Source organism: Sus scrofa, chromosome 4, assembly GCF_054392235.1.
Source record: "Sus scrofa isolate SSC_HxYL_T2T_F1_AM1 chromosome 4, Sscrofa_HxYL_maternal_Yorkshire_Landrace_v2.0, whole genome shotgun sequence".
Taxonomy (NCBI): Eukaryota; Metazoa; Chordata; class Mammalia; order Artiodactyla; family Suidae; genus Sus; species Sus scrofa.
The window spans coordinates 76319951-76347757 of NC_139386.1; the positions used below are offsets into that span (position 1 = coordinate 76319951).

Sequence of the window (27807 nt, forward strand, 5' to 3'; positions counted from 1 at the left end):
AAGGATCTGAATGTAGTTCAGGTCAGCTGGCACGTGGAATAGGCAGGTGGAGAGATTTTGACTTGATTCTAAGAGGAGTTGAAACCACTGGAGGTTTTGTGTTCTGTCTGCAGCGTGAAAGATGAGGTGGAGGGAGAGCAGATGGGAGCTTGTCCTGGTGCCCAAGTGAGTCGGGCTGGTCGGTCACTAAATTTCTTCTAAGGTGGGGGGAGAAGGCGGGGGAGGGCGTGGTAGACACTTAGGTGAGTGGATACAGGAAGCCACCCTGAGGAGGGGGGAGTCCAGTCTGCCATTGTGTTCCTCGGACTTGGTCTTTTTTTTTTCTTTTTTTTGTTTTTGCCTTTTTTTAGGCCTGCACCCGAACCGTATGGAGGTTCCCAGGCTAGGGGTCGAATTGGAGCTGTGGCCGCTGGCCTATACCACAGCCACAGCAACTCGGGATCTGAGCTGCATCTGCAACCTACACCACAGCCACAGCAATGCTGGACCCTTAACCCACTGAGCGAGGCCAGGGGTGGAACCTGCATCCTTATGGATACTAGTCAGATTCATTTCCGCTGAGCTACGACTTGGGAACTCCTAGACTTCTTTTTTATCAAGACTTTCTCCTTAGAGGATCACAGGCCATGGCTTTGCATATTATTTGTATTGCTTCTGAATATGTATCTATAGCCCAGCTCTCTCATCTAAGCTCCTGGGTTATCTAACTGTATATTCTTATCTCTATTTGCATGTTTTTTGGATATCTCCCACTTAAAGTGTCCCTAAAATTGAATTCTTGATTCTTCTCCATCTCACAGTTCCCCTCTCCCCTCCAAAAATGTTTTACTTTTATTCCATTCTTTCATATTTTACTTAGTGGTCTCCCTATTTGCTTAGTTGCTTAAGCTAAAACCCTAGGAGTTTTCCTTGATTTCTCGCTTATGTTTTCCCCTCATATGTCATCCATCAGCAGGTCTCTTCAGTTTTGCCTCCAACGTATTTTGATATCTGCACAGTGTCAGCTGTCACCAGTCCCTGTTTCCATCTTTTGCTCCTCTGCACCTTGTGTTTGATGTGCCCCAGCCCACTGTGCCTTATCTGGGCCAGATCTCTCTCCCCTGGTCACCCCCCCCCAACCTGCTTTTTAGGGCTGCCCCTGTGGCATACGGAAGTTCCCAGGCTAGGGGTTGAGGTGGAGCTGCAGCCACCAGTCTATGCCACAGCCACAGCAATGCCAGACACGAGCTGTGTCTGCGACCTACACATCTCCCGGCACCTTGGGATCCTTAACCCACTGAGCAGGGCCAGGGATAGAACTTGCATCCTCATGGATACTAGTCAGATTCATGTCCACTGAGCCGCGACAGGAACTCCCCCTGGTCACTTTTTTCTAGCCGAGAAAGCCCAGAAGCTGGCCTTCTCTCTTCCTTGTAATTGCCAGGCCTGTCCCTGCCCTGGGGCCTTTGACTTGTTCCAGCTTGTTAATGTGTGTGTGTGTGTGTGTGTGTTCCACTCTTCACATCCTATCAGACCATACTTGACCTCCTTGACACTGTCTCTAAAGGAGATTCTGTCTCAATGATTCTGTAGTTCATTGGTAGTTTAGGTACTGCTGTTGCATTTATTAGCAGTGTGCCTTTAGCAAAGTTCCTCGAGTCCCTCATCCTTCAGAGTGGGATGATAGTGCTACCTCATAAGGCTGGTGCGGTGGCTGTTGAGGGCATGGCAGTCCCTCTGGTGAGGTCTAGTAAGCTCTACGGAAGCTGTTTTTCTCAAAGCAGGCTGTCCCTGAGCAGTGGAGACTCACACACGGTGTCCAGTGCTTGGTTGGTTTTCCTATGAAAACAGATGCTTCCACTGACCAGATCAGGCTGGCTCATGTAGAAACTGTAAATGAGTGAGTGAGTGAGAATAAGGGGAAAGGAACATGGCGAGAAGAAAAGGAGTCGTAGAATTAGTGATAGGAAGAATTCTCCTTGCCCTGTTCCCTGGTTTGCTGAGGAGAAAATCTGAAATGAGGAGATATAACATAGGAGGCTATGATGGGAAGACGGGAGACAAATAGAATCCAATAAAAGGGCCTAAGGATTCAGTGACACCTGAGAGCATCACTGGGCCACACCAACCATAACGTGCTAAGGACACCATCCTGCAGTTGAGGGGAGGGTTCAGCAGCAGTGGAAATAGTAGTATTGTTATTACTGTGATGATGATGATGGTAAATATATTAACAACATCAGCAGCACAACAACAATAAATTCTAAATACTTATTATGGGCCAGGTATTTTTCCAAGTGCTTTAGTTCTCATGACAATGCAGTGAATAGGTACTCTTATTTTTTCTTTTTTCGCCTTTTAGGGCCACACTCGTGGGATATGGAAGTTCTCAGGCTTGGGGTCGAATTGGAGCTGGAGCTGTCAGCCTATGCCACAGCCATAGCAATGCCAGATCCGAGCTGTGTCTGTGACCTACACTGCAGTTCATGGCAACGCTGGATCCGTAACCCGCTGAGCGTGGCCAGGCATCGAACCTGTGTCCTCATGGTTACTAATCAGGTTCGTTACCACTGAGCCACGATGGGAACGCCTTATTTTTTCTTTTTAATGAAAGAGAAGTCTTAGGCACAGAGTAATTAAATAACTTACCCAGGGCCACACAGCTGGTGTGGAAGAACGTAGATCCTGAGTCACATATTTCAGACTGCACGCTCCTAGAGTGATGCTGCACTGCACAGCTAGGTCTAATTCTCTTGTGTCCTATGGTTAGAGTGTTATGCCCAGCATCTTCTGCTTAAGGTCATGCCAAGTTACTGCTGGGAGAATGCTTTTCACCACAGCGACAAGCTGAACCATGTGGCAATGGAGTAACATAGCATGTCCAACATCTATACAAGAGAAGCAAGAAGCAGAACAGCTCATTATATCATGAAAATCTCAGAAGAGAAAATGAGCATCTGCATAACTTGAAGGCTCAATATAGGACCCTTTAGAAGCAAAGTATACAACAGTGGACCTCATGTAGATGACCTAGCATACGGTTTAGATGGTGCCTGGCTATTCTTTGCAATAAAGCATTTGCATAGAGTTATTTAAGATTGTTACCTGGAGTCTTGTCAACTCTTAGCGAAAAGTTGCAAGGTGAGCTTTGCTCTGACCTAGTGATAACTGAAGAGGCAAATATAATTCTAAACTCATTTATTTACTTATTAAATATAAAAACTTCCTAGGGCCAGTCCTGGCCCAGGTCCTGGCCATACATGGTCACTAGAATATGGAAGGTCCCTTCCTTGGTGAGTTTATGTTCTAGTGAGAGAGGACCTGTTCCCCCTCAGGTGGACTAGCCCTTGGCCAGAGTGAGGACAGAGCTTCAGAGTGGGCAGCGGTGTGTTCGGAGGCCCAGAGAAGGGCCCGGGCGTGCCCAGCAGCTGAAGTGGGTAGGTGGCAGCCGTTCTGATGGGATGTGTGTGTCTGTGTCAGCTGCTGCCTGGGGCCTGGCTACAGATCTGTGTCACTTTGTTCATTCTCACTGTTCAAGGTGAGGACCTGCAGCAAGAACAGGATGCACCAGCAGGAGAACTGCAGCTGGAAGATGCTCTCCTCACAGGAAGGGATGAAGATGAAAGAATTGAGTCCATGGGAACTGAAGCAATCCATGAAGGTAGAACACTTTTTTTTTTTTTTGGTTTCAGAATAAAATTCAATAGGTAATTTTTAATTATGACTGTTGAAGTTTTTCTTAGACACCTTTAAAACCAGTATTTAATTTTTTCTAAAGTTTTTTAAACTGAAGCTAAAAACTTCAATTAAAATGATTTTTTCCCTAAAATAAATAGATGTCCCATTTTTAAAATATATATATATATATATATATATATATATATATATATATTTTTTTTTTTTTTTTGTCTTTTTAGAGCCTCATCTGAGGCATATGGAGATTCCCAGGCTAGGGGTCGAATAGGAGCTGTAGCTGTTGCCCTACACCACAGCCACAGCAACACAGGATCCGAGCTGCGTTTGCGACCTACACCACAGCTCATGGCAGCGCCGGATCCTTAACCCACTTAGCGAGGGCAGGGATTGAACCGGAAACCTCATGGTTCCTGGTCAGATTCGTTTCCTCTGCGCCACGACAGGAACTCCCTGATTTTTTTAAATTCAAAGCATGTTCAGGGAAATTCTCAGGATATAGGAATTTCTTTTGGAATGTAGGGGAAATCCTTCAGCACTTTCTTTTCTTTTCTTTTCTTTTTTTTTTTTTAGGGTTGCACCTGTGGCAAATGGAAGTTCCCAGGGTAGGGGTGGAATCAGAGCTACAGCTGCTGTCCTATGCCATAGCAATGCAGGATCCTAGCTGTGTCTCTGTGACCTACACCACAGTTCAGGCATGGATAGATCCTCAACCCACCAAGCGAGGCCAGGGATTGAACCCACATCCTCATGGATACTAGTCGGGTTTGTAACCCACTGCGCCACATCGGGAACTCCCAGATGCTTTATTTTTGAAGAATGAGACAAGAAAACAAGCCGATGCTGACTGGGGGCGCGGGGGGCCGGGGGTACGTTGATGGCACCAACACAGAATGAGCCCTAATGCATAATATGTCCCCTCCTAGTCATCAGAGTCTGTAGGACCGGTGTAATAGCATCACATCGCCGGCCACAGAGGGTCTAGACTGGGGTGTCTTGCAGGGTTCAGGGGACCTAAGCAGAGTTCAGAGAGGGAGACAGAACTGTGAGGAAGGTGGCGGGGGGCGGGTATCAGATCCGCACCGCTGGTGCGGTAGGAAGGTCTGGAGCCACGGGGTCGCGGATGCAGAGAGACAACTTCTTGTGAACAAGATCCGCTACCGTGGATTGATAGCCCTGAACGCGGTTTCTGGTCCTGGAGGCCCCGTAGTGGCCCCCGGGGAGCTTTTAAAAGAATTCCCGCGACTCACCCAGGACAAAGTGAACCGGAAAGTTTGTGGTGTGGAGCCCCGCAAAAGGATACTTGTACAAGCTCCCTGGAGTTAGGAAAGTGCACCAGGGTTGATCCCGAGTGTGGCTGTGCTGTTTACTGTCTCCTGGGCCTCACCCCACGTCCTGCTCTGCTGGGTCTGAGCAGGTTAAGATTCTGACATCTGGGCTCTTAACGAGTGGGAAGGACGCGGGGCACCTGGGACTTGTCCGGGCCACGGAAAAGCCGCGTGGACAGGCAGCCTCCAGACAGTACAGCTGGTAAAGGGTTGCAAGGACTATTTTAAAGCATAAATGTTATGAAAAAGCAAAGTAGGTCTACTTCTTGCAGTATTTAATATTCCGAGAAACTCCTTGAGAAGCAAACAATCCTAATGAATGAATGTATTTCTCAAAGCTTACATGTCTGCCTGTTGTTGAGAGCAGAAAAATGCACTTTTCCGTGGAGATAATGTTATAAGTAGTTTGGTTTGTGTCCGTACCAACCTATAGGATTGTATATGATGCATAATTTTCTGGGAAAAATGTCAGTTCAGAATGCTTTTTGAACATGTGTGTGATTTCAGCTACACTGGGCATTGAAAACAGGCATTTATTTACAGATTAGCTTTTGAACTTTAGACCTTTAGTTATCATCTATGTCATGATTTCTATGGGAAAAATCTTTCTAAGTTCTGAGTAGGAATGCTGATAAAATCATTTCCGCATTTCCTTGGTCTCTCTTGGTCCTTCCTACCTTCTGCCACGATGGTTCAGGAAGATTGACAGCTGCTCAGAATTTTGGTGTCGTAGATGCTGCTTATATAGCACATTTCAATGAAGACATTCAAATAATCTGAAATATAAAGAATTTGATATTTTTGAGGTTAGGAGTTATAGGGAGCAGGAAGAAACACTTCTGAAAAGTTCCTAAGTGGAAGACACCTTATTTTCTGAGCTAATTTTTGATTGGGGCGTGGAGTTAGTTTGAACTGAAAAGTTGCTTGTTAAAGATCTTCAGAAATTTAAAAATATATGTATATACTCCATAGGGCCGCTAAATTAATGAGGGTCACGTGAGTAGCAGCACTTTGCCCTTGTGGTGTGGGTTACTTTCAGCTCCTCAAATGAGTAAAGTCTCCCTGTTCTTCGTGTCCCTGTGTGGAGATGATGCACTTTTGCTCGAGAGCATGGCAGGAAGTGTCAGAAAATAGGATGCCACAGTGGAATGAGATGTGGATACGGCCTTTGTCACTGTATTACTCTAAATTATCCTCCCTCCATAGCCCGAGTTATGGTACGTATCACCCTTGTGGGATGTTAAGTGGATCATATAAGAGAATGTGTGAGACATTTCTATGTACAGTTCTAATGAAAGGTAGTGTTTAGCAGATATTTAATTGCTATTTTCATGGGCTTTTAAAAAATTTTTTTTGGCTGTGCCTGCGGAAATTCCCAGGCCAGGGATCGAACGCATGCCACGGCTGTAACCAGAGCCACAGCAGTGACTACACCGATCCTTAACCCGCTAAGCCATGAGGAAACTCTCTCATGTTTTATTTTAATAGTTATTTGCTTTCAAAATAAAGGACAAACATTCACTCAGAATATACATATACAGTATATGAACATACCATTTTATGAAAGCAGTAATATTTATTTAATGTCATTTTTTTCAGAAACTGAAGATAGCTACCATGTAGAAGAGACAGGTAAGATTTTAATTTAGTGATATTCTTTTTTAACTAGAAGGAGTTTTTTCCTGTAAAGGAGCACTGTGCGAAAGAAAGATAAGATTGTGGTTATTATTAATTTTAATGTTACAGTTTATATCAAATGTCACATCATAATAATTATTATATAATATATATTATATCACAATTTTATTTATATTTGTGATTATATTTTTGTGCTTTTGAAGTCTACTTCCTGGGGATAAATTCCTAGTAATGGGTTGAAAGACTTTGTGGAATTGCATGTTTTGTAGTCTTAAATTACAAAGTCAGTGAATGGTTAGAATTATGTGTTGTCAACATGTCATGTGTCCCCAGAAGCTATGGCAACACTGGAGATGGACACATCTTTTTTTTTTTTTTTTTTTTGCTTTTTAGGGCCGCACTCACGGCATGTGGAGGTTCCCAGGCTAGGGGTCAATCGGAGCTACAGCGGTCAGCCTATGCCACAGCCACAGCAACACCAGATCCAAGCCACGTCTTCGACCCACACCACAGCTCACTGCAATGCCGGATCCTTAACCCACTGAGTGAGGCCAGGGATCAAACCTGCAACCTCATGATTCCAAGTTGGATTTGTTTCCCCTGTGACACAACGGGAACTCCATGCACACATCATCTTTCAATAAACTGTGTTGTTGGCCAGTTTTTCTCCTGATGTTGGAATAGATCCCTCTTTTTGTGCTTGAGGAGCAGGAGATATTGTTGGCATTTAGGACCTATATTGTTTCAACAGTAGGTGTCTACAAACACTAGAACTACAGGTGTTTAGTCCACATGAGGAGCTGGGGAGTGTGTGTCCTTGCTCAGGCTCACTTTGGCAGGTGCCTGCTGAGTGCCCGGGAGGAGGGTTCACCTGCACTGCTGTCTCCCTCTCTCTTGAGTCTCTGTCTCATTTTTTTGTTTCATGATTATAGTTGAATTTGCATAAGCTAAATGGGAATATAGTGCCCCAGTTTTGTGCTTCAATTACAAACTCATTGATAGTGAGGACTTTATTGTTCATCTTTCTATTTGGCATCTGTATTTAGCAATTAATACCTGTTTGTTTCAGGAGTGAATGTAAGTTTGAGCATCATTGTGATTTGGTTTCTATCCTTAGAAGAAATTTTGCTTTTCCTGTTTTAAATATCAAGTGTAATCCTTTTTTGGAGACATGTTTGTAATTTCCTAATTATTTCCTAATTTACAGCCTCACCAGCCTATAATCAAGATACAGAAGACATGATGTATGAACAAGAAAATCCAGGTCTGTGATACATGTTTCTGTGTGAGGCAGTGGCCAAGGTCATTTTCAGTCAGGGTTAATGATTCACTCTGCTTCAACATAGGGATCTCTTTATAATAATCATTTTTGGTCGCCCAGATATTTTATCCATTTCTGAATATAATTTCATATTACATAGTTGGAAGTGCTGTAAAATTTGGTTGTGATGATTGTTGTACACCTATAAATGTGGTAGAATTCATTAAGTAGTTTAAAAAAATTTAATATTACATAGGAACATAGAGAAAAAGGAGAGGTGTTTTTCAAACCACTGTTGGGATTTTGGTCTTTGTAGGTGGGATACTGGAAAGAATATTTGGAAATGAACGAAGCAGTACCATGTAGTAGAGTCAGAGTGGAAGCAAATCCTAGTTCTGCTCCTTCCTATCTTTGTGCCTTGAGAGAAAATTATGGACTGTTATTCCGCTTAGATTTAATTAAATCGTGAGAATAATATCTTTCTTTCACAGCTGTGAAGATGAGAATTGACTTGTAAATATTTTAGAATGGTGTCTAGCAATGTGTTTTTTTTTTTTTTTTTTTCAAGTCTGGCAAAGGTATATGTTTTTTCTTTTTAGAGTCCAGTGAACCAGTAGTGGAAGATGATGGAAGAATATACCAAGAAGCAGGTATCAGATGAACGTTTTCATTAGATTTTAAACATTACTGACAGCTTTACCAGCACAATGCTCTATTAACATGGTGACTTTTCTTTCAGTGGGTCAAAGACATGAGTTTTCACACCTAAATACAAGACTTTTTGCTTTGTCACAAAATTAGATTATTCAAAGAAGATCAGACTTTTGTATTTCACCTCATCTGCCATCTTTCCACAACAAAGGAGGATATTAATTCCTAATACTCCTTTTGCATGTCTTGTTTTATGTCAATTTGAGGAATTTTTATGAAAGTAATTTACCTGCCTTTCCCACAGGTTGCTTTGGGCAGAGACTTTTTCTCAGTGTGCAGACATTAATATTGAAAGGAATCTAAATCTGTAGTTGAGATTAAGTTGTGTTTTTTTAGCTAAGCAATTACACGGAATGACTCAAGTGGTACTTATTTTGGTTTTATTCTCTTTTTTTGCAGACGACGTAACATACCAAGACTATGATGAACAAGGTTTGAAAATGCTCCTTACCTTAAGCTACCTACTTGTTTTAATATGGACTCATAGTTTGGTTGTAAAAATGGAGAGTGGTGTTTTTAACACCTCAACGGAAAAAATCCAAATGAATGGGTACTTTTCACAGAGTTTACTTGAGGATGTTGTTTACCTATTCCAGTGGTTCTGTCATTGCCTAAATAGTTTCTTAAACTCTTTGCAAGGTGCCTTAGGAACCGGTTACCAAGAAAATTTAATCTCACTACTATAAAGTCATAGCACTCTTTTTTTTTTTTGTCTTTTTGTCTTTTTACCATTTCTTGGGCCGCTCCCATGGCAAATGGAGGTTCCCAGGCTAGGGGTCTAATCGGAGCCGTAGCCACCAGCCTACGCCAGAGCCACAGCAACTCAGGATCCGAGCTGCGTCTGCGACCTACACCACAGCTCACGGCAACGCCGGATCGTTAACCCACTGAGCAAGGGCAGGGATCGACCCCGAAACCTCATGGTTCCCAGTCGGATTTGTTAACCACTGCGCCACGACGGGAACTCCCATAGCACTCTTTTATTGAAAATATGTCTTGAGGGAGTTCCCCGTCTTGGCACAGAGGAAGCGAATGAATCCGAGTAGGAACCATGAGGTTGCAGGTTCCATCCCTTGCTTCGCTCAGTGGATTAAGGATCCGGCATTGCTGTGAGCTGTGGTGTAGGTCACAGACATGGCTCAGATCCTGTGTTGCTGTGGCTGTGGTGTAGGCCAGCGGTGACAGCTTGGATTCGACCCCTAGCCTGGGAATCTCCATATGCTGTGGGTGCGGCCCTAAAAGGACAAAAAAAAAAAAAAAAAATATATATATATATATATGTCTTGTGGTTGGGAAAGATTACTTTAGTCTGAGTTTAACTACTCTAGCTGCCTCTGCAAATTAATTTCACTTAAATAAAGATGACTGATCTGCCAGCATGGAGAAGGGTACAGAGGATTTTCGTTCCAGGCTTAAAGGGAGCCTGGAGAAAAGCATTTTGGTGTCCAATTCTGATTCAGGCAATTATAGATCTTCTTGTTGCCCAGGCTTGGTTCATGTTGTTTTTATTAAACTCCATGAAATGGAGTGTATTTTCATTACCTCCAAAATGAGAGAAATAAGGTTCAGAGAATGTAAGAAATTTTGCATAAGTTCCTATGACTAAGAAATGATAGAGCCAATGGAATATCCTTTTTATTCCAATATCTTCAAAGATGAATTGGTAGAAGGAAAGAAGCCAATCGGGTGTAATTTTCTGTGATGCAAAAAGGACGAAGGAATGCCTGGGTCAAGGTTGGAGGATGTTCCATGCTGGGTAGTTTTAGGGCTTGATATTTAAATCTGAGTAATATAGAGTCAGTCTCTACTTTCTTTCTTTTTCTTTTTCTGTTTAGGACTGCACCCACAGCATGTGGAAGTTCCCAGGCTAGGGGTCAAATCAGAGCTGTAGCTGCCGGCCTACGCCACAGACACAGCAATGCTGGCTCCAAGCCACAACTGCGTCCTATACCACAGCTCGAGGCAAGTGCAGATCCTTAACCCACTGAGTGAGGCCAGAGATAGAACCTACGTCCTCATGGATACTAGTCAGGTTTGTTCCCATTGAGCCACAATGGGAACTCCTCTATTTTCAAAAAAATTTATAGTCACATGTTAGCAGATGAATCTTGAGTGAAGAGAATTAGCAAGTGCCATGTATAGATCTGATATGTTCATTTATCAAATGTGTGTTTTTGAGATTTGAGACCCAACCAGATCATCATCCATGGTGGCTATTCCTATGGGAGGTGAATGGTACCACTGGAAGAATCCTGGAGCCTGACTCTAGGGACTAGTATTTTTAATAAGAAATTAAATAACTCGGCCACTGTGATTGCATTTAGATATTTTTTTCAGTGTTGAATTTGAAGGAGAAAATAGGAATTTGAGGTTTAAAAGTTGCACATAGAGGTGGATTAGAGATAATTTTCACCATGTCTATCAGCAGTTTTAGTGTTTTTCTAAATATGCTAACAGGAACATATTTGGAATGCAGATTTGCAGACCAGATCTAGAAAGTTTAAAATCAAATTTGAAAGAAGTGTAAAATTAGATAATATGCTAAAAAGGATGTGAAAGTAAAAATATTTTCATGGCAGAATATCCTAAGAAACATAATTTAAAATGTTAACAGAGTAAAATTATGCCCTGAGGAGTCATCAAAATTTGATGACATACTTTGAATTACCTTGTTTTAGAACATACATTTTTTTCAAAACAAATATATCTAATAGAACAGAGGATTATTTATTACGTACTAAAATTGTGCAAATCAGGAACCAAGCGAGGGAAACCAAGTGACTATATCTATAAGTAGGATGTAAACAAACACTGTTTTTCAGTGGGAGAAGCAAATATATTCTGTACTAAACTCCCTAAACTCTAGAACCTGCAGAACATAGTAAATTACTAAGACTGTAGAGGGAACCAGTTTTCCATATAAAAAATAACCTGGAAGGCATTGAGCCTACACTGGAAACACCTGAGAGATGACATTTCAGTCTCACCATCTAACTGATTTATTTATTCATACACTACATACATATTATGTATTCTGTGGCCAAAGCATAGAACTTCACTGATCGGTTCCAGGGAAGAACATACATGCGGTTCCTATTCTCATGGACCTTGTATTTTAGCAACCGGATAAAATTGTACCAATAGTATGAATTTAATATTCAGTCACGGTTATGCAAAGTGCTGGTGAGAGTGTGTGCAGTGTGTAAGGAGAGTGTATGGTGAGAGCCCCCACCTGATTTGTGGACCAGGAAGGCTGAAGTGTGAGCTAATAGTACACTTGAGGAGGCAAGGGGCAGGGATGCTGGAATGGAGAATGACGCCTCTGATGGGAACATGTGTCTGGGACGCTGAGCATAAAAAGAGAGATGAGAGCTGATGTTGTGAGATAGCCTGGGTCCGGAGGATGTTCATCTTCAGTTAAGGATGTTCACCTTCGCCTTAGAGCACTGTTCTAAGGCAGCACATTTTGTAAGGACTGATGTGTCTAAAATGCAGTAAATAGATTGGCAGGCCCAGAGGAGATGTGGGAGACCAGCTGGGTTACCGTGTTATCCAAACCTCAGCTTCCCTGACCCACATCTCTGCCAAATGAGGCGTCAGAGCTGAGTTTAAAGAAAGGGGTGTTGTGCAGTGTCCCGGCTGCCGGGGGCCCTTGTGGGTGGAACCCTGAGGACCTGCCTTAGACCTTGTGCCGCAGAGACCCTACCAGTGACCTGGGCAAGAGCCGTTTTCAATGGACAGAAGTTGGACAGAGACAATAGTTTAAAGCTGGGTGGTGGCAGTGAAGGTGCAGGAAGTAGGCAAAACTGAGGAGAAGATAAAATTGATAGGGCTCAACGAGCAGGTGTAGCTGGGGAGAGAGAGCGAGGTGTTGGGAACCACGTCCAACTTCCTGCTTCTGCACCTGGTGGGTGGGTGGGTGCCTCTTCTTGAGGCAGGTGAGCCTGGAAAACAGGCCTGGGGCCCCAAGGTCATGAGCAGTCTGCCCATACCGGTAACGCCCGCTGAGCCACCCAAGGGAAGATGCCAACTTAGCACGGATGGTATCTGGCTGTCAGGAAAGCCTATTCAAGGTTGAGTTTGAGAATCAGCAGAATATGCATGGGGATTGAAGCCAAAGGCTGAGATTTTTTTTTTTTTTTTTTTGTATTTTTTGGGCCACACCCAAGGCATATGGAGGCTCCCAGGCTAGGGGTCGAATTGGATCTGTTAGGTGCCATCCTACACCATAGCGACAGCAACACCAGATCCCAGCCGCATCTGCAACCTGCACCACAGCTCATGGCAACGCCAGATCCTTAACCCACTGAGCAAGGCCAGGGATGGAACCTGCGTCTTCAAGGATGCTAGCCGAGTTTGTTTCCTCTGAGCCATGATGGGAACTCCAAAGGAGAGAAGAGAGAGCAGGAAGAGAGGAGGTTCCATGGCTGGACTCTGAGGAAAGGCCACATTCAGGGCCTGGGAAGAAAAGGGTGAAGTGATAAAGAAGAGGAGAAAGGAGAGAATGAAAGGAGAGTGTGGTTACACTGGGTCCAAGGACGAGGGTGTTGGAAAGGAAGGGGCTGCTAGGAGGTCTAATACCGTCAAGGCAGAGAGTGCCCGTTAGGTTAAATGTGGTGCTCCTGGGTGATCTTAGGGGAGCTTTTCAGGCCTGTGGTCAGAGGTCAGGGCCCAGGGCTGGAAGGCAGATTGGAGTGGGTCCAGGAGAGGAAGCGGGGAGTGAGACAGTGTGTGTAAATGACTCTGAAGGAACAGGTTGTGAAGCGGAGGAAAGAGGGGGTGGGGGACTTATAATGGAGAAGAATCTGAAAAGGATAGATAGGTGATAGTTAAGTAGGTGGATAGCTAGGTACATAGACAGAGAGCCTGAAACACTGTGCATCAACTGTACTCCCATAAAAAAATAGAGCACATACAAAAGAAATAAATAAAATAAAAATAGCAACAGAAAACAACAGCCTGTTTGTTTTTCAGTTGATAGAGCATATTTATTTATTTATTAAGTCTTTTGTCTTTTTACGCCCGCACCTGAGGCATGTGGAGGTTCCCAGGCTAGGGTCTGATAGGAGCAATAATGCCGGCCTATGCCAGAGCCACAGCAACGCCAGATCCAAGCCTCGTCTGCAACTTATAGCACAGCCACAGCAAGGCCGGATCCTTAACCCACTGAGTGAGGCCAGGGATCGAACCCTCAACCTCATGGTTCCTAGTCAGATTCATTTCCACTGTGCCATGACGGAAACTCTGATAGAGCATATTTAAATGCTGACACACTTCAGGGTGACAGAGGGAGCAAATGCTCGTGACTCCTTTGTCTTCCAAATGCCACCAAAAGGATGGAAAGCGATCTCTTAAAAATTGTTCCTTGCTTTACCCGAGCACTAGGAGTCATATCTGAAAGATAGTAGATGCTCAAAAGTTTTCTTTATTAAATGAACGAGCAGAAAACATTTGTAACCATTCTAGGAAAATAACACAGTTTGCCCTTTGGGTACCAGAAAACTTGAGGCTTTTTGGACAGTAGGAAAAGAGGGATCAGGCTGAGTAGGAAAGCTTCCAGCTATGCAAGCATGAGAGGAGTCCGTGGCCAGGACAGGGACCTCCTTTGCAGTGGAGCAGAGACCTGTTGAGCCCTGCAGGCAGGTCAGAGGAGAGATGAGCCCTGGGCTGTGGATTAAGGGCCTGCCAGACGAACCCTCATTCTCAGGGGCTTAAGCCAGGGCCCTTTGCTCCGGGTGAAAGATCTGAGCATTGCTCCCTAAGCAAGGTAGAAAGTCTCCCTGGTACAAATTTGAATCCAGAGTGATAAGCCGGTAGAGCCACAAGTAACTCAGAACCTCCGCCATAGTCATGAAGAAAAGAAAAAAAGGAAATTCAGTGCCACCAGGGAGTAAACCAATTCCTGAAGCCTGGTAACAAGAGACTGGGGAGGGACTTTGATTTTCCCCATTTTGCAGGAAGGAAGTGGGCGTAATTGCCCATCTCCTCTGACTAAGAGTAGCTGCCCTGCAATTAGTATCCAGGCCTGTTTCACTCTAGCCAAGCTCTCCCCCACTCTACGCTGTAACCTGCCATTTCCCAGTGACTAAACCTCAGGGGTTCAGGGATAAATTAGACAGTGGTTTGATCTTGAACCACACAGCCAGTGCTGTGTTTTCATGGGAGTTATGCAGTGCTGAACGGTTATTTTTTTGTGTGTATTCTACAGTGTATGAGCCAGCGGAAAATGAAGGAACAGAAAGTTCAGGTAAGGTATTTCTTCTCTAAGCCGATGTTTCCTACAAGTCAGTTCTCTTTGTATTTGTTAAAATGAGTATAACTGGTGGAACAAAGATAGATGTCGTAAGAAACACAAGACATTCTCAAGTCACTAAGGAAGTAATTGGTAATGTCAAGATATTTATTCCCCATTTATGGTGCAGGTGTTAGGTCAGCAGGGGCAATATCAGCCCTTTGATGTATTCTTTAAATATAATTTAGAAATTAAAGTTGATGAGTCTTTCTATACGATGCCTCAATCCAAAAAAAAAGAGCCAGATTTAGATCTCTGGGCAGATATAAGTTAATTTAAGGACCTAGTGAAGGTGAGTTGGTAAGATACATTTCCTTTTTTTTTTAGATAATGCTGTAGACGATTCACACACAATTTTAGAAGGTAAGTTCATTTTATAGACATCATTTTCCTTTGGATATTAAAAGTATGTTCATTTCTTTAACAAGTATTTATTGAACACTTACCATTTGCTGTCTTTACAGTGTTTGGGGGCTAGAAGGATGAGAGTGAATAAGACAGATGGAATTCTGTTTTCACTGGGGCTGGCAAGCTAGTGGCTGAAGAGATGATAAAGTAATGAAAGATCACTGCAGACAAAACCAGAATCGTCTAATAGAAAGTAACTCGTTGGGGTGAGGACAGCTACCCTAAGTAGGAGGCGTTATCCATGGGCAGAAATGGGTTGAAAGTTGGGTCCTTGACATTGTTATTCAGCTGGAAAAAAAATTTTTTGAAAGCGAACAATCTTTATTTGTTTCTAAAAAAACTTGTCACATATAGTACATAGTGGGGCTTTGACACGACTTAGATTTCTAGAGTTCACAACAGTTTGCATAAAATTATTTACGATATACTTTTTCCATTGTTTCTCACCATAGTAAACACTGAAGAGGTAGGACAAATGCCTGTGTACTTACTTTACAGATGAAGGGCTGAGAGTGTCCAGAGGTCAGGTCACTGCCCCCCCGACCCCGGAGTTCTAGGCTAGGAGTGGCTACGCTGGTCTTCAGCACCAGCCAGGTGACTCTAGGGTCCCTGTGCCCACAAGGAACATGTCACAGGGAATTTTGCTCACAAAATGACTCTTAGAATTCCTTTGTGAGCCACTGATGGTCAATTTTCAAGTTAAGTATTACTGCTTCTGAGCTTGCTTAGGCACAGTCAATACTAGTACAGTTGACTGAAATGGGAAAAGATGGGGTGGGTGGGGGGGAGGGGAGGGGAGTCTAGAGCTGCCCTCACTGTCCCCTTAGCTGCTGGGAGACACCCTGCTGTGGCCACAGTGTCGACCTGATGCATCTCCATGTAGCAGGCTGGATGGAGCTCAAATGTTCTTCCACCTCCCATTGCTCGATTCTCCATGGAAAACATAACCGAGTCTGGTTTTTTTATTCACTTAGAATCAGAAAACAGAACCCGGAAATCCCTAGGAAGAACTTCGTCCAATCCATGCCATATATTGTTTTATACAAAAGCACTAACCTCACAGTATGCAAAGTAGCTTTGCTTTTTTTTGTACTAGAAATACAGAAATACAGGTTTCTGCTAAGATTTTTCAGGCATCCTGATAAGCTTGTGGAGGGCAGTGCAGAGATGGTTAAGGGAATTCCTTCGAGTGGGTGGTGGGGCTCTGGACTGTGCCTGTGGTTTCTGTCTTTCTGTGGACAGCGACGGGGAGCTCAGCATTTTCACATGCCCAGGGACCTTCTCTTCCCCCATCTCCCCCGTGTCGGCTGGTCGCATCCATATGCATTGGGTTCCCAAGCCAGACCTGTGAGACACAGCTCCTCTCTAGCCAGTCCCAAGTCCCAAGTCCTGTTGAATAGACTACTTAAATATTTCCCAATTCATTCTTTTCCTTGTAGCTGTAGTGACGTATCAGCCCCTCCCCATCTTCCTGGACAGTGGCGGTAACCACCTCGCTAGTCTTAAGTCCATACTTGTCCGCTTCAAATCCATCTTTTACAAAGCCATTAATGATCTCTCTCTTCGAAAGTAAACATCTGGCTGTATCGGTCCTGTGCTTCAACCCTTCTGTGTGTCCCCATCTGCATCAGTAAGGTTACTTTCTGTTGCAGGTAACAGAAAACTGAATTCGAATTGGCTTAAGTAATAAACAGACAGGGGGTAGATCCCTTGGGACCTTGGAGGCCCTCATAAGAAATCTGGATTGTGCTCTAAGTACAGTGAGAACCTATGGAAATACTTGTGAGATATGGCATAATCTAATTTATGTTTTGAAAAATGACTTCCAGTGTTAGAGAATGGATTGGATGGACAAAGAATGGAAGTGGGGGCCACCCTGTTAGGAAATTATCATGTCCTAATCCAGGGAAGTGATTGTGGTGGCCTGAAGGAAGATCATGACGTGGACATGGAGGGGGAAGTTTTGAATTTGAGATCTATTTTAGAATTACACTTGATGGAACTTTCTGATGGTTTTGAAATAAAGAGGAATAAAAGGGGCCTTTGATTTGAATGACTGTTGGCTGGTGGGGCCATTTACTGAGGAGAAAGCCACATTGTAGAAGAAACTGGTTTTAGGAAAGAAAACCAAATATTGTATATCTGATATTTTATGTTTGGGAATTATGTGAGATACCCAGTGGAGGTAGCAGGTAGGGATCTGGTTAGGCCAGTCTGAGCTAGGTGGGCGAGATCAGAGATGGATATAAAGGCTTGGGAGCCATCATCGAGAAGATGGTATCAGCTCCATGGAAACGGGCTGGATCATTTTGGAGGTGAGAGCAGAGAGCGGATCAGCAGTCCTGGGACTGAGCTGTAAGGAATCCCAACATTGTGAGGCAGGAGGAAAACCAGTAGAGGAGAGCGGGAAAGGGCAGAAGGAAGGAATCTATTCTGTGGAGTTTCAGGACCTGAGGAGCATGGATTGCATTTGGCAGTGTGGGGAATGTTGGTGATCTTAGCAAAAACTATTCGAGAAAGGTAATGGGAGTCAAAGCCATCCTGAAGTGGGTTTAAAATGTCCCAGAGTAGGAAAAGGAGGCCATATCAATAGGCAGACCTTTCAGGTTGTGCTGATATAATTATTTCTTTTCAGAAATTCCTTCTGTTCTATCATTATCAGAATGCATTTCAGATAAGTTTGTTAAATGTGCTTTTTTTTCCCAGAATAAATTTAGATGAAAATTTATCCTGCAGCAGTAATAAGTCTCTCTAGCATGTAACATTATTGATGGAAATAACAACGGAAGTGGTTAATACTTTCTGATCCACACAGTTTTTACAAATGCACAAAAGTAAAAGAAATTCTGAGAAAGAAATTGGTAAAGTTGGTAAAGGGCTAATTTGCCTCAAGATTATTAAGAACCAGGCTCAGTGTTAACGAAACTGACTGGTATCCATGAGGACGAAGGTTCCATCCCTGGCGCTGCTCAGTGGGTTAAGGATCCAGCTTTGCTGTGAGCTGTGGTGTAGGTCGAAGACGTGGCTCAGATCCTGAGTTGCTGTGGCTCTGGCGTAGCCTGGCGGCTGCAGCTCTTTAAATCCCTAGCCTGGGAGCCTCCTATGCAGGTGCGGCCCTAAAGACAAAAAAAAAAAAAAAAAAAAAAAAGAGAGAGGGAGAGATTGTTAAGAACCAAATAGATAGGTAAACCATTAACAAACCAGTTACAACACAGAAAGCTAGTAAACATTCATGGTGCTGCCACTAAAAGAAGGAAATATCTCGGAATAGTAACAGGAATCAGGGTGATATTTTTCTGTTTCCTTTTTACTTTTACCTAAAATATTTCCAGTGTTTTCTTACAGTTAGAAGCAAAGTACAAGACGAAAAATGATTAAAATAGCTGCAAAGTATTTTCAGTTTTTTAGAAAATGCTATTAAAACTTCCTCTTTTGACCAAAGCCTGTTAGAGATGTTAAGGTGCAAAAGGAAAGCAGATACAATCTTATCTCTAGATCAAGGTCATTGTTAAATGGGCTGTTAGGTATGAAGATATTAATGTGTGAGGTAATTTTATAGAGTGAATCAGGTCAATATATAATTATACTGTTGGGTGGCAAGGCTTAACTTTCTTTATTTGTAAGGGGGTTGAAGTAGCCAGGGAAAAAGACTAGAGGTTATAAAACTCATATCCACACTTTTGGTTAGTTTTAGAATATGTTTTGAGTATTATTTTTTAAAAGCTGCTTTACTAAGAATAGCGATACATTTTTCAGATTCTATTTCCATTTAATTTTTTGTGTTGTTAGCAAGAAACAAGATGCTTAACTACCTTTCCTCAGCTTTCTTATCAAGTCTGATGCCAAATTGTGAAAACCTAGGTTTTAGTTCATATCTCCTTTGCCAGACCTTGAGTTTTGAGGTTAGGCAGTTAGGCAGATAATGTTTTAAAGCCTGTAGTTCAGAACAGTTGAGAGATAGATAACGTTTTACAAAGTTAGAGCTAATTTTTGTTGTGATAGGGTAAAAACCCAACTTTTTATGATAATTGCAATCAACATCCCCCACACACACTCCCCGCCGCAAGAGTCTGTAAAAACAGTCACCTTAACTTAAAGATCAGCAGTATGTATTTTCAATACTGGTTAGCAGTATATAATGGGTTGTTTTATTATTTTCTTTATTCTTTATTATTTATTTTAGAAGTGCACGTGCCCCCTGCAGAGGAACAGCAGGAAGTACCACCAGGTAAGGCATTTTATTAGATATATTGCTTTTTCCTTTTTTATTTAATTTAAAAGGTGCTGGAGTTCCCTGATGGCTTAGCAGGTAAAGGATCTGGCATTGTCACTGCTGTGATTCTGGTCACCGCCGTGGCATAGGTTACATCCCTGGCCCAGGAAATTCCCCACACCCTGGGTGCGGCCTAAAAAAAAAAAAAAAAAGAATTTAAAAGGTGCTGTTGATAGTCACACTAGCTGTATGAAATAATTCTATAAAGAGTAAAATTCCCAAGAGAAAAGGATTAATTATACCTACATTAAAAAAAAACAAAAACATTTTCTTTGTTTTGCTCGGTCTAGCCAGTGTAATGGGAAATACACATTAGACCCAGACTAGTAGATATTTGTTGAGCTAGAATTTAAGAAACATTCGTCATTCACAATCAAAGTACCATATGATTTTTGCCATTGTAGATGGTGATGGTGGTAGAAGTTAGAGGGTTCCCCCCCTTTTTTGATTGACAGTCAATTTGTAGAGGATGTGGACTCAGACTTGCCTTCAGATGAAAAGTTGAATAGTGCCTAAGTTTGTGACATTGCCCCTCCTCCCCAGCCCCCGTCTTCCCTGAGAGCATCCTTAGTGCCCCAGGTGATCCAGCCTGCTTAGGACTTCAGCCTACAGTTTTACCCCCATTTCTCTGATTTTTCCTACCTGCCCCCCTGTCCGTTTCATCATCAGTGAGCTTAAAGAATGGGAACAGAATTTCAGTCAACACCTGTGCTTTTGAATGCATTTTAGAGATGATATCAATGATACCTACAGTCAGAAATTAACACATAAACCTCCTGTAAGTGGGGAAAGAAACATTTCATAAAGAGAGGATTTTCTCATACCCGTTTCCCAAATATGCTTCTTCTTGTTTCCGTGTTTCATTTCCATTTTTTTTTTTCTTTTCGTGTCATTTGTTGGCTCAGTTTTTACTCACATTTTTCACAGAACACTGTGAAATTTGTAGCTGTGATATGCGTTTGTGGCATTGATTTTGGTAGAAATAATTGTGCCTGCCAAAATTTATTGAAATGCTAAATTTCAAGGGGGAAAGAACCTTTTATAATCCAGGACTATTTTTTAGTAATACCTCAGCTTGTGTTTGCTTATTTAATGGTCGGGACATTTTAGGTTTTGATAGTTACATATGTTGTACGTTTTTACTATTTACAAATGCTGAAGGAAATACAGCATTGTTGGTATTATGATATGACTGAGGAAAGAAACCCATGGAGAAGTTGACCTTTGACATGTTGACTGCTGGGCATATGTGTAGATTTTGTGTTTGGGAAAGATGCACAGAGCAAGGAAGTTTGATGTTTCTGTCCTACTTTTGTTATTTCCTCTTTATGGTTGAGCAATGCTTCTCAAAGTGCCTTGTTTCTAACCTAAGGGTGCAGGGCAGGTTACTGAAGTCGCCTTTTGATTACTATTCATCCTTTGAAAGAAATTGTTTTATAAGTATTCCTGCAACAATGACTTTTTTCTAGTTCATATTTTTACCATTGACCTGACTTTAATAAGGTGTGAAACACAGTAATATTATTTTCTGACCAAAAAGCTCTGTGCTTCTATTTTGGTGTATTATAAACAAAGCCCAAGAATTTCCTTGGAATGTAATTATAAAATACTAAGCAGTTGGTGGACCGGAATAAGGTGCTTTTTCTTGATGAAATATTTAACAGCCAGAGCAAGTGGAAATGAAGATTTGATTCATATGCATACTTGCTGACACACAGTGAGCTCCCATTAGAGCAGCTGTGGCTGTTATTGTTAGTAATTAATTAGCCTGATCTTTGAAGTGGATCAAGAGAAGCTAAATTCTGAAAGGCCTGCTCAAGAGGTTATAACCTGTCATTTGGTGTCATAAAACTTTTGAGAGATGCACTGCGTGGCTGTAGTGTGACCTTTACCAAAGAGAATGTGAGACCGAGCGTTAGCAGTAGTTATTTGTAATGATTACATCGGGTTGCTTATTTCCTATTATTGTCTTAGTCTTAATTTTTTTATTATTCAATCTTACAAAAGACTAGTTTTCATAAATCAGTCTCTATTTTGTATGTAAGCTGACTGCTGTTGCGTTAGTGCTCAATTATGGATATGACACAGCAACTGCAGAAACACTCACTGTGGAGCTCTTCTCCTTACTACCTTTCAATCCTTAAAATTCTATATTCAGTAGGGAGTTCAAATTGAGGCCCTCTGCAAAATACTGGCTATTCGTTCGCTCTTTCCCGGCCCTCAGACTCTAATTGATGCTTACTTTGCCTTCCCTGATTGTTCGAAGAGTAGGTTGTTCGGTGTTAATATTGTATATTAAATTTCATAATACCCTTATTGGCGTGATAATCCCCCAGAGCAGGAACTATCTTAATTTGCCATTGTATCCAGCCACCCACCAAGGGACAGAAAATGCTAGCTTTATTAAGCATTGTGTATGTAAGGCTCTTCTAGAAACACACATGCATTAACTCAGTAGCTCTAGCAGCCCGAGAGGTGGATATGCTGTTAGCTCCATTGTACAGTTGGGAAAACTGAGGCACAGCAGGGCATTGTCACCTGCCCAAGGTCACAGAGCTATCAAACGGTAGAACTGAGTTTGATTCTTACATTCTGGCTCCAGAGTTCACACTCTCAGCTGCTGTACTCTAGAAGATTTTACATGAGTGAAGACCTGGGAGTTGCATTTTGAGAGCTGTTTTGATGGGATAAAAGCAGAGCTATCATATTCTTTGGTATCTTTTTCTTAAAATGCATTAGCCCTTGTTTTAAGACTCAGAAATATTGAAGATCAGTTATGATTCATTGTGGGAAAGTAAGTTTAAATTTTCCAAGTCCAGTCATTTAAATTTTGCCAGATTTTGCTTATATTTGTACATTTGTAAGTGCTCTGCTGGCATATGTTTGGCAAAGCGTAAAAGGTTAATCCTGAGAATTGGTTATTCTGGTGTTAGAAGTCAGTCATTTTGAATACTAGATTTTTTTTTTTTTTAATTGATTTTGGAACCTCTACTCCTTTAGTGGATTTTCACCTTTGTCTTCAACATCATATTTTTACTTGAAATCATAGAGCGTCTTTCTAGCTATATAGAAAGGTGACAGGAGGCCACTGAACAATTCCGAGGAGACAGGGCACACATGGAGTGGCCTATGAAGGAATTGCTTAGGAAATTCATCAGAGTAAAATTTCCTGCCAAACAGTACTTTAAGGCTGTTTGACTCATTGGTCCTATTAATGACTTTTCTGTCATGCCATGCCAGAAAAGAAAGTTAATGTTATGTCTCGTGATGACAGTTATGTTATTTGAAATGGAGGTATGTGAATGTGTCCATTTTTGGGTGAACCTGGGGCTTGTCTCAGAAAATTATTTGAGATAACATGTGTCACCCATCCCACTTTTGAGTCTCTAGAGGGGCTGATGGTTCCACCCCGCTGCGTCTGTCCAGAGCTGAGCGCCATGCCGCCTCTGTCACCACACTTTCTAACACTGACCAGTAAGGCCCACAGCCAGCTTCAGCCTGGCCGCATTGGCGGTCTTAGCTTACAAAATTCCTAAAATGCCTATCAGTGTTACCGATGTCATTATTCATTAATTCAAGAAATTCACTAACTGCTCTGGTATAGACTTGGCCCGGGACAGTGCAGATACACGTGACCAATACAGGGCCCGTGTCACAGCCATTCACAGACACGTGAGTGCGCGTGCGCACAGCTGAGGACAGCAGCCAACACGGCGTCATTAACGTCACAGTGTGTCACATAGGGCAGCACACAGAGGGGATAACTAACCCAGCTTAGGGGGCCGGGTTGGGGGTGAGCGTGAGGGACGGCTTCCCGCGTCAGGAGCTGGCACGTGGGGAGCAGGGAAGCAGGGGCTGGCAGCGCAGAGACCTCGGCCCAGCGGGCAGGGTGCCGGGTGCTGGGTGCTGGGTACAGGCTGAGAAGGCAGGGCACATGGGCAGGCAGGCAGCACTTCTCTGAGTGTCCCAGAAATGTGTGAGGATTTGAATATGGGCCTAAAGGTGACAGGAGGCCGCTGAACAATTCCAAGCCAAGGAGTCACATGACCAGACCCAGCTCTGCAAAGAGCAGTCTTGCAAGGAGATGGAGCCTGGTTGGGCAGATGTGTTCATCCAAGCATAAATGGGGGGTGTGGGGGGGGGCACGCGCTGGGCCTGGGGTAGCGAGGATGCAGAGCAGGAGTGGAGTTCCTGACTTGGGCTTGCAGGTAGTTTGGTGGGAAAGGGGGCTGGTTGCGGGGGAGGAGTGGAGGAGGAGTCCGATGCTTCTGGCTTGAAAGGCTGAGTGATGGAACCGCAGTGGAGATACGGAAGGCAGGGGGAACAGAGAGTAGCAGAGACAACTGGCCTGAATTTGGAGATGTTAGTTTTGCAAGCTGATGAACAACTGATGAGTGGAGAAGTATTCAGATATTTAGGGGCATGTATTTGAGTCCTTCGAAATTGTAAATGAGCTTTTAGTTCATTTGCCTTACTCATACTTTGAACAAGTTCCCAGTCTCCAGGATTTTTGATTGCACAGGTTACACAAATGCTTCTTCCTCACAGTCCAGCTAATTGTTAAATTGGAGGAGACCCTCAGGTCAAACCCATTTTCAAAAGCGCTCTCTGTTGAGGTGTAATTTACACACAGGAAAGTGCTCCCCATTGATGGTACAGCCTGGTGAACTTGTCCACATAATATTCTTGTACCTCCTACACGGTTCTTCCAGAACCCAGGAAATTGCTCCCTCTTTCCTCCTCAGTAACGCCCCCACCAAAGAGAACCAAGGTTCTGACCTGTGTCATCACAGACGGATTTGCCTGCTTTTGAACTTGATGAAATAGAACTACAAGTAAACATGCACAAATACACATACACACTTTTTTGTGTGACTGGTTTCTGTTGCTCACCATCATGACTGTGAGTTTCATACACCTTGATGTGTTTAGTAATTGGTCTTATTCACTGCTATTTACTACAAATATACACCCCTAAAAAATCCCCTTCTACATTGATGGCTGTAGTGTTGTTTCCAAGATTGGGTTATTATGAAGAAAGCTGCTCTGAGTATTCTTATACATGTCTTTTGGTGGACCTAAACACTCATTTCTGTTGGATATATAAAATGTACATATCATTTCCACTTACTTCTCCTTTGCACCAAATAACTCTGCTTATATAAAAATTTCTGGTTACACACACATGTCTGTACACATGTGTAGATAGATGGAAAGGAAGGGAGGAAGGGATGAAGGGAGGGGAGAATAATGGAAGGATCATAATTGAGTTTCAGAAATTATATCTAAATTTGACTGGGCCTTTTGTGCACAAGCTCCTTTTTTACTCTAATGGTAGATCCAATGCTATGATAGTACAATAAATCAGATACTAAAGTTTGGAATAAGAAAGTTGTTTATAGAAAGTTGGGCAGAAATCAATTTGACGTCTTTCAAAATACAATCTACTTTTTTTTTTTACACCAACCAATTATATTGTCAATAACATTAAAAATAACGTAAGATTATTAAAGTAATATATTTAAGTGCAGCTTACAGTATCCGGTTGCTCCTAAAAAATCCCTACTGTAGTTGTGTTTCAAATACCATATGGGATTTTTTTTCCCTCTATTGCATTTCATTTTTAATACAGTGAAAACACTGATGGGAGAAAGAAATGTAACACTTGGTTTTCTTGAAAAACGGACATTCTTGAATTCAATTGCAGTTCTCAGATGCTCTAAAGAACCTCAAATTTTCAGCAGCTTTGCAGATAGTCCCACAGAAACTCCTCTAGGTAGTTAATCATTCTGTTGTCAAGTTGCTCTTAAAAACAACAACAATACAAAAGCAAAAAAAAAAAAAAAAAAAAAAAAGCATTTACTTCTGTTGGTGGGTTTTTTAAAAGTAGAGTAAAAATTAAGCAGCTTCACAGTCTATGTCTAGTTGGTCCTTTAATTTAGATTTCCCCTTATTTTTGCAGATACTTAAAGCTTCAAAAAGACTGCCCCTACTACAAGAGGACCAGCTTAACCATACGCTCCAAAAGATGGCTGTGATAGATCTTGTGAAGTAATTTCTGAGCAGACCAAGATCTTTGGGAATGAACACTAAAGATGTTTCAAATGAACCATAGTCCACTGGCATTTTAGTGTGTGTGTGTGGTTTTTTTTTTTTAGAAACAAAAATCACACGTAATGTTACATTCCTGCATGTCCTTTTTTGATAGCATTAGTGGATCCATTGGGTTTCTTTTCTTTTTCCTTTGGTGACACAGCTTTTAGTCTTACTTGTATTTATGTGTTTTGCAGACAGTAGTTAATAATGATATTGATGATGTAGCAGCGATTGTCATGGCAGGGTTTTAATATATATTATCAGTAATTAACACTAACTATGTTGGGTGACTTGTATAAACTGTGCATTAAACATGATTTAAAGCCACTAAGAGTGCCTCGTTAAGAGCTCTTAAAAACACTGGTAAGGGGTCATCATTAGCTGTGAGGATTTGAGTTGTATATATTTGCACTGATATCTTTATAAAAAATTTTGACATTAACTTTGAGTGTTCAGGGTGTAAAACTCAACATTTGAGATCCCTGCAGCTTTTAGCTTGTGAATGAGAAAAATTCAATATATCAATAAAAGTTTAAATTATCACGATTAATTTAATTTTCAAAATAAAGGGGGAAAATTACAATTCCTTGTTAGGACATAGGGGAAAGGCATGGCTTGTCATATCATGCAAAATGCTTCATGACACAGAGATCGATGGCACAATAGCTATTGTCCCATCAGTGTTTGTTTAAATTTTAGAAGATCTCTATCAATTACTGGTGCATAACTTAGGGTTGCTCTGCCTTTGGCTAATGTAGTTAGAGCCTGCCCAACACTGAAGGCTGCTCCCCGCAAAATAGCCACGTTGCCTCTGGCTGGGTGACGTGGGGTGTGCCGAGTGCTCACAAGCCAGAGGCCAGCTGCTGTTGCACAGCATTTGAGCCTTTTCCTTTCCACACCCAAGGGCTCCTTCTGTTACTGTAGCTTATTCGTGGCTCAGAAATAGTTGCTGTGATAAAAATATTTCATCTGTTAGAAAAAAAGGGTAGCTCCACCCTCTTTTCGAAAGGACCATGAGCCACTGAAAAACTCTAAGAAGTGGTTTCATTTACATGTCGGGGGTGGGGGGGAGTTCTTGATCATGTTCACATTGTTTTAAGATAAAGTGATGTTTTTCCTGCTTTTAGGGTTAAAATCAAAGAGATTTTATATTTTTATCGTTAGAGATCATAGTTACAATGTAGTAAGTTATGCTGAATCAATGTATAGTGAAACCCAAAGCAATATGTTAGTAAAAAAGCAATACTTTTCTAACGCTGTGATATGGGTAATACAGAGTTGCTACTCAGAATCTGATAAAGCTCTTACTTCCTATCGTGAATTAGGGAACACTACTTTTTATAAAGCCATATTTTTTTAGGGAAGCTTAGGAGTGACATGGATCTAATGAGTGAATGAGTGAAATGTTGCTGGATTTTTGTATAGAATCATCTCTAAAACTGTGGACACTGAGGATTCATTTTGCTGTGGTCAACTTCAAATACTTTCTAATTCCAAATACCTGAATTCATGAGCCTTGTCTTTACAAATGTCTGCCAAGCTGGGCAACACCAATGGATTTCTAAAAAGAATGGAAGTGTCTTCTGTTTAATGTTATTTGAGTGCAATAAAATGCAGAATTCTTCTCTATATTGTCATTGTTTTGAAGTCTTTCTGGTTTTGTATGTAACGGTTCATTTATACTCTGGTATTTTAGAATATTATAGCATTTTTGTTGACTAAAGTCACAAAGCAGTGTGAATGTCTTAACCTATTTGTAGTAAGTAATTCCTAGTAGTACTGATTTCTCGTGGTGGTAATTTCTAGTAGGTAATGTTTGTTTATGTTGTGTAACATTTACTATCATGCTCCATTTTCTGGGGCAGGATTAAAATGAAATAGCTCCTGTGTCCGTCCTGTGTAGGTTTTTGGCACCTAGAAGTTCTGATAATTCCCCAGAGAGTACCCCCCCCACACACCGCCGTACCCTTCTGATCCTCCGTGGCCATCATAGCATACTGTGGGGATATTACTTCATCCTGGTTTCGAGGATTGAGGAGTCTGAGCAGGTAGAAGGGTAGCAAAGGGTACAGGAAGTTCTCTTTCTTCTGAACTTTATCCTCTGGGCAGAAAAGGAGAACTAGACACA

General features: G+C 42.1%; 1 protein-coding gene across 18 annotated transcripts in view; it reads left to right on the forward strand.

Annotated features, from left to right (window-relative positions):
• The window catches only part of ASPH (aspartate beta-hydroxylase), a 203362-nt gene that overhangs the window by 67214 nt on the left and 108341 nt on the right, over nucleotides 1-27807 (forward strand). For 10 of the 18 annotated variants that reach the window (XM_021089323.2, XM_021089329.2, XM_021089330.2 and 7 more), the window contains 8 exons: nucleotides 3518-3640; nucleotides 6600-6632; nucleotides 7846-7902; nucleotides 8499-8549; nucleotides 9010-9042; nucleotides 14819-14857; nucleotides 15230-15265; nucleotides 19494-19538. In XM_021089323.2, the coding sequence (XP_020944982.2) occupies nucleotides 3518-3640; nucleotides 6600-6632; nucleotides 7846-7902; nucleotides 8499-8549; nucleotides 9010-9042; nucleotides 14819-14857; nucleotides 15230-15265; nucleotides 19494-19538 (417 nt within the window). Of the gene's footprint in view, nucleotides 1-3314; nucleotides 3417-3517; nucleotides 3641-6599; nucleotides 6633-7845; nucleotides 7903-8498; nucleotides 8550-9009; nucleotides 9043-14818; nucleotides 14858-15229; nucleotides 15266-19493; nucleotides 19539-27807 lie in introns of all 18 variants that reach the window. The other 8 variants (XM_021089316.2, XM_021089322.2, XM_021089318.2 and 5 more) reach the window with 1 other exon arrangement.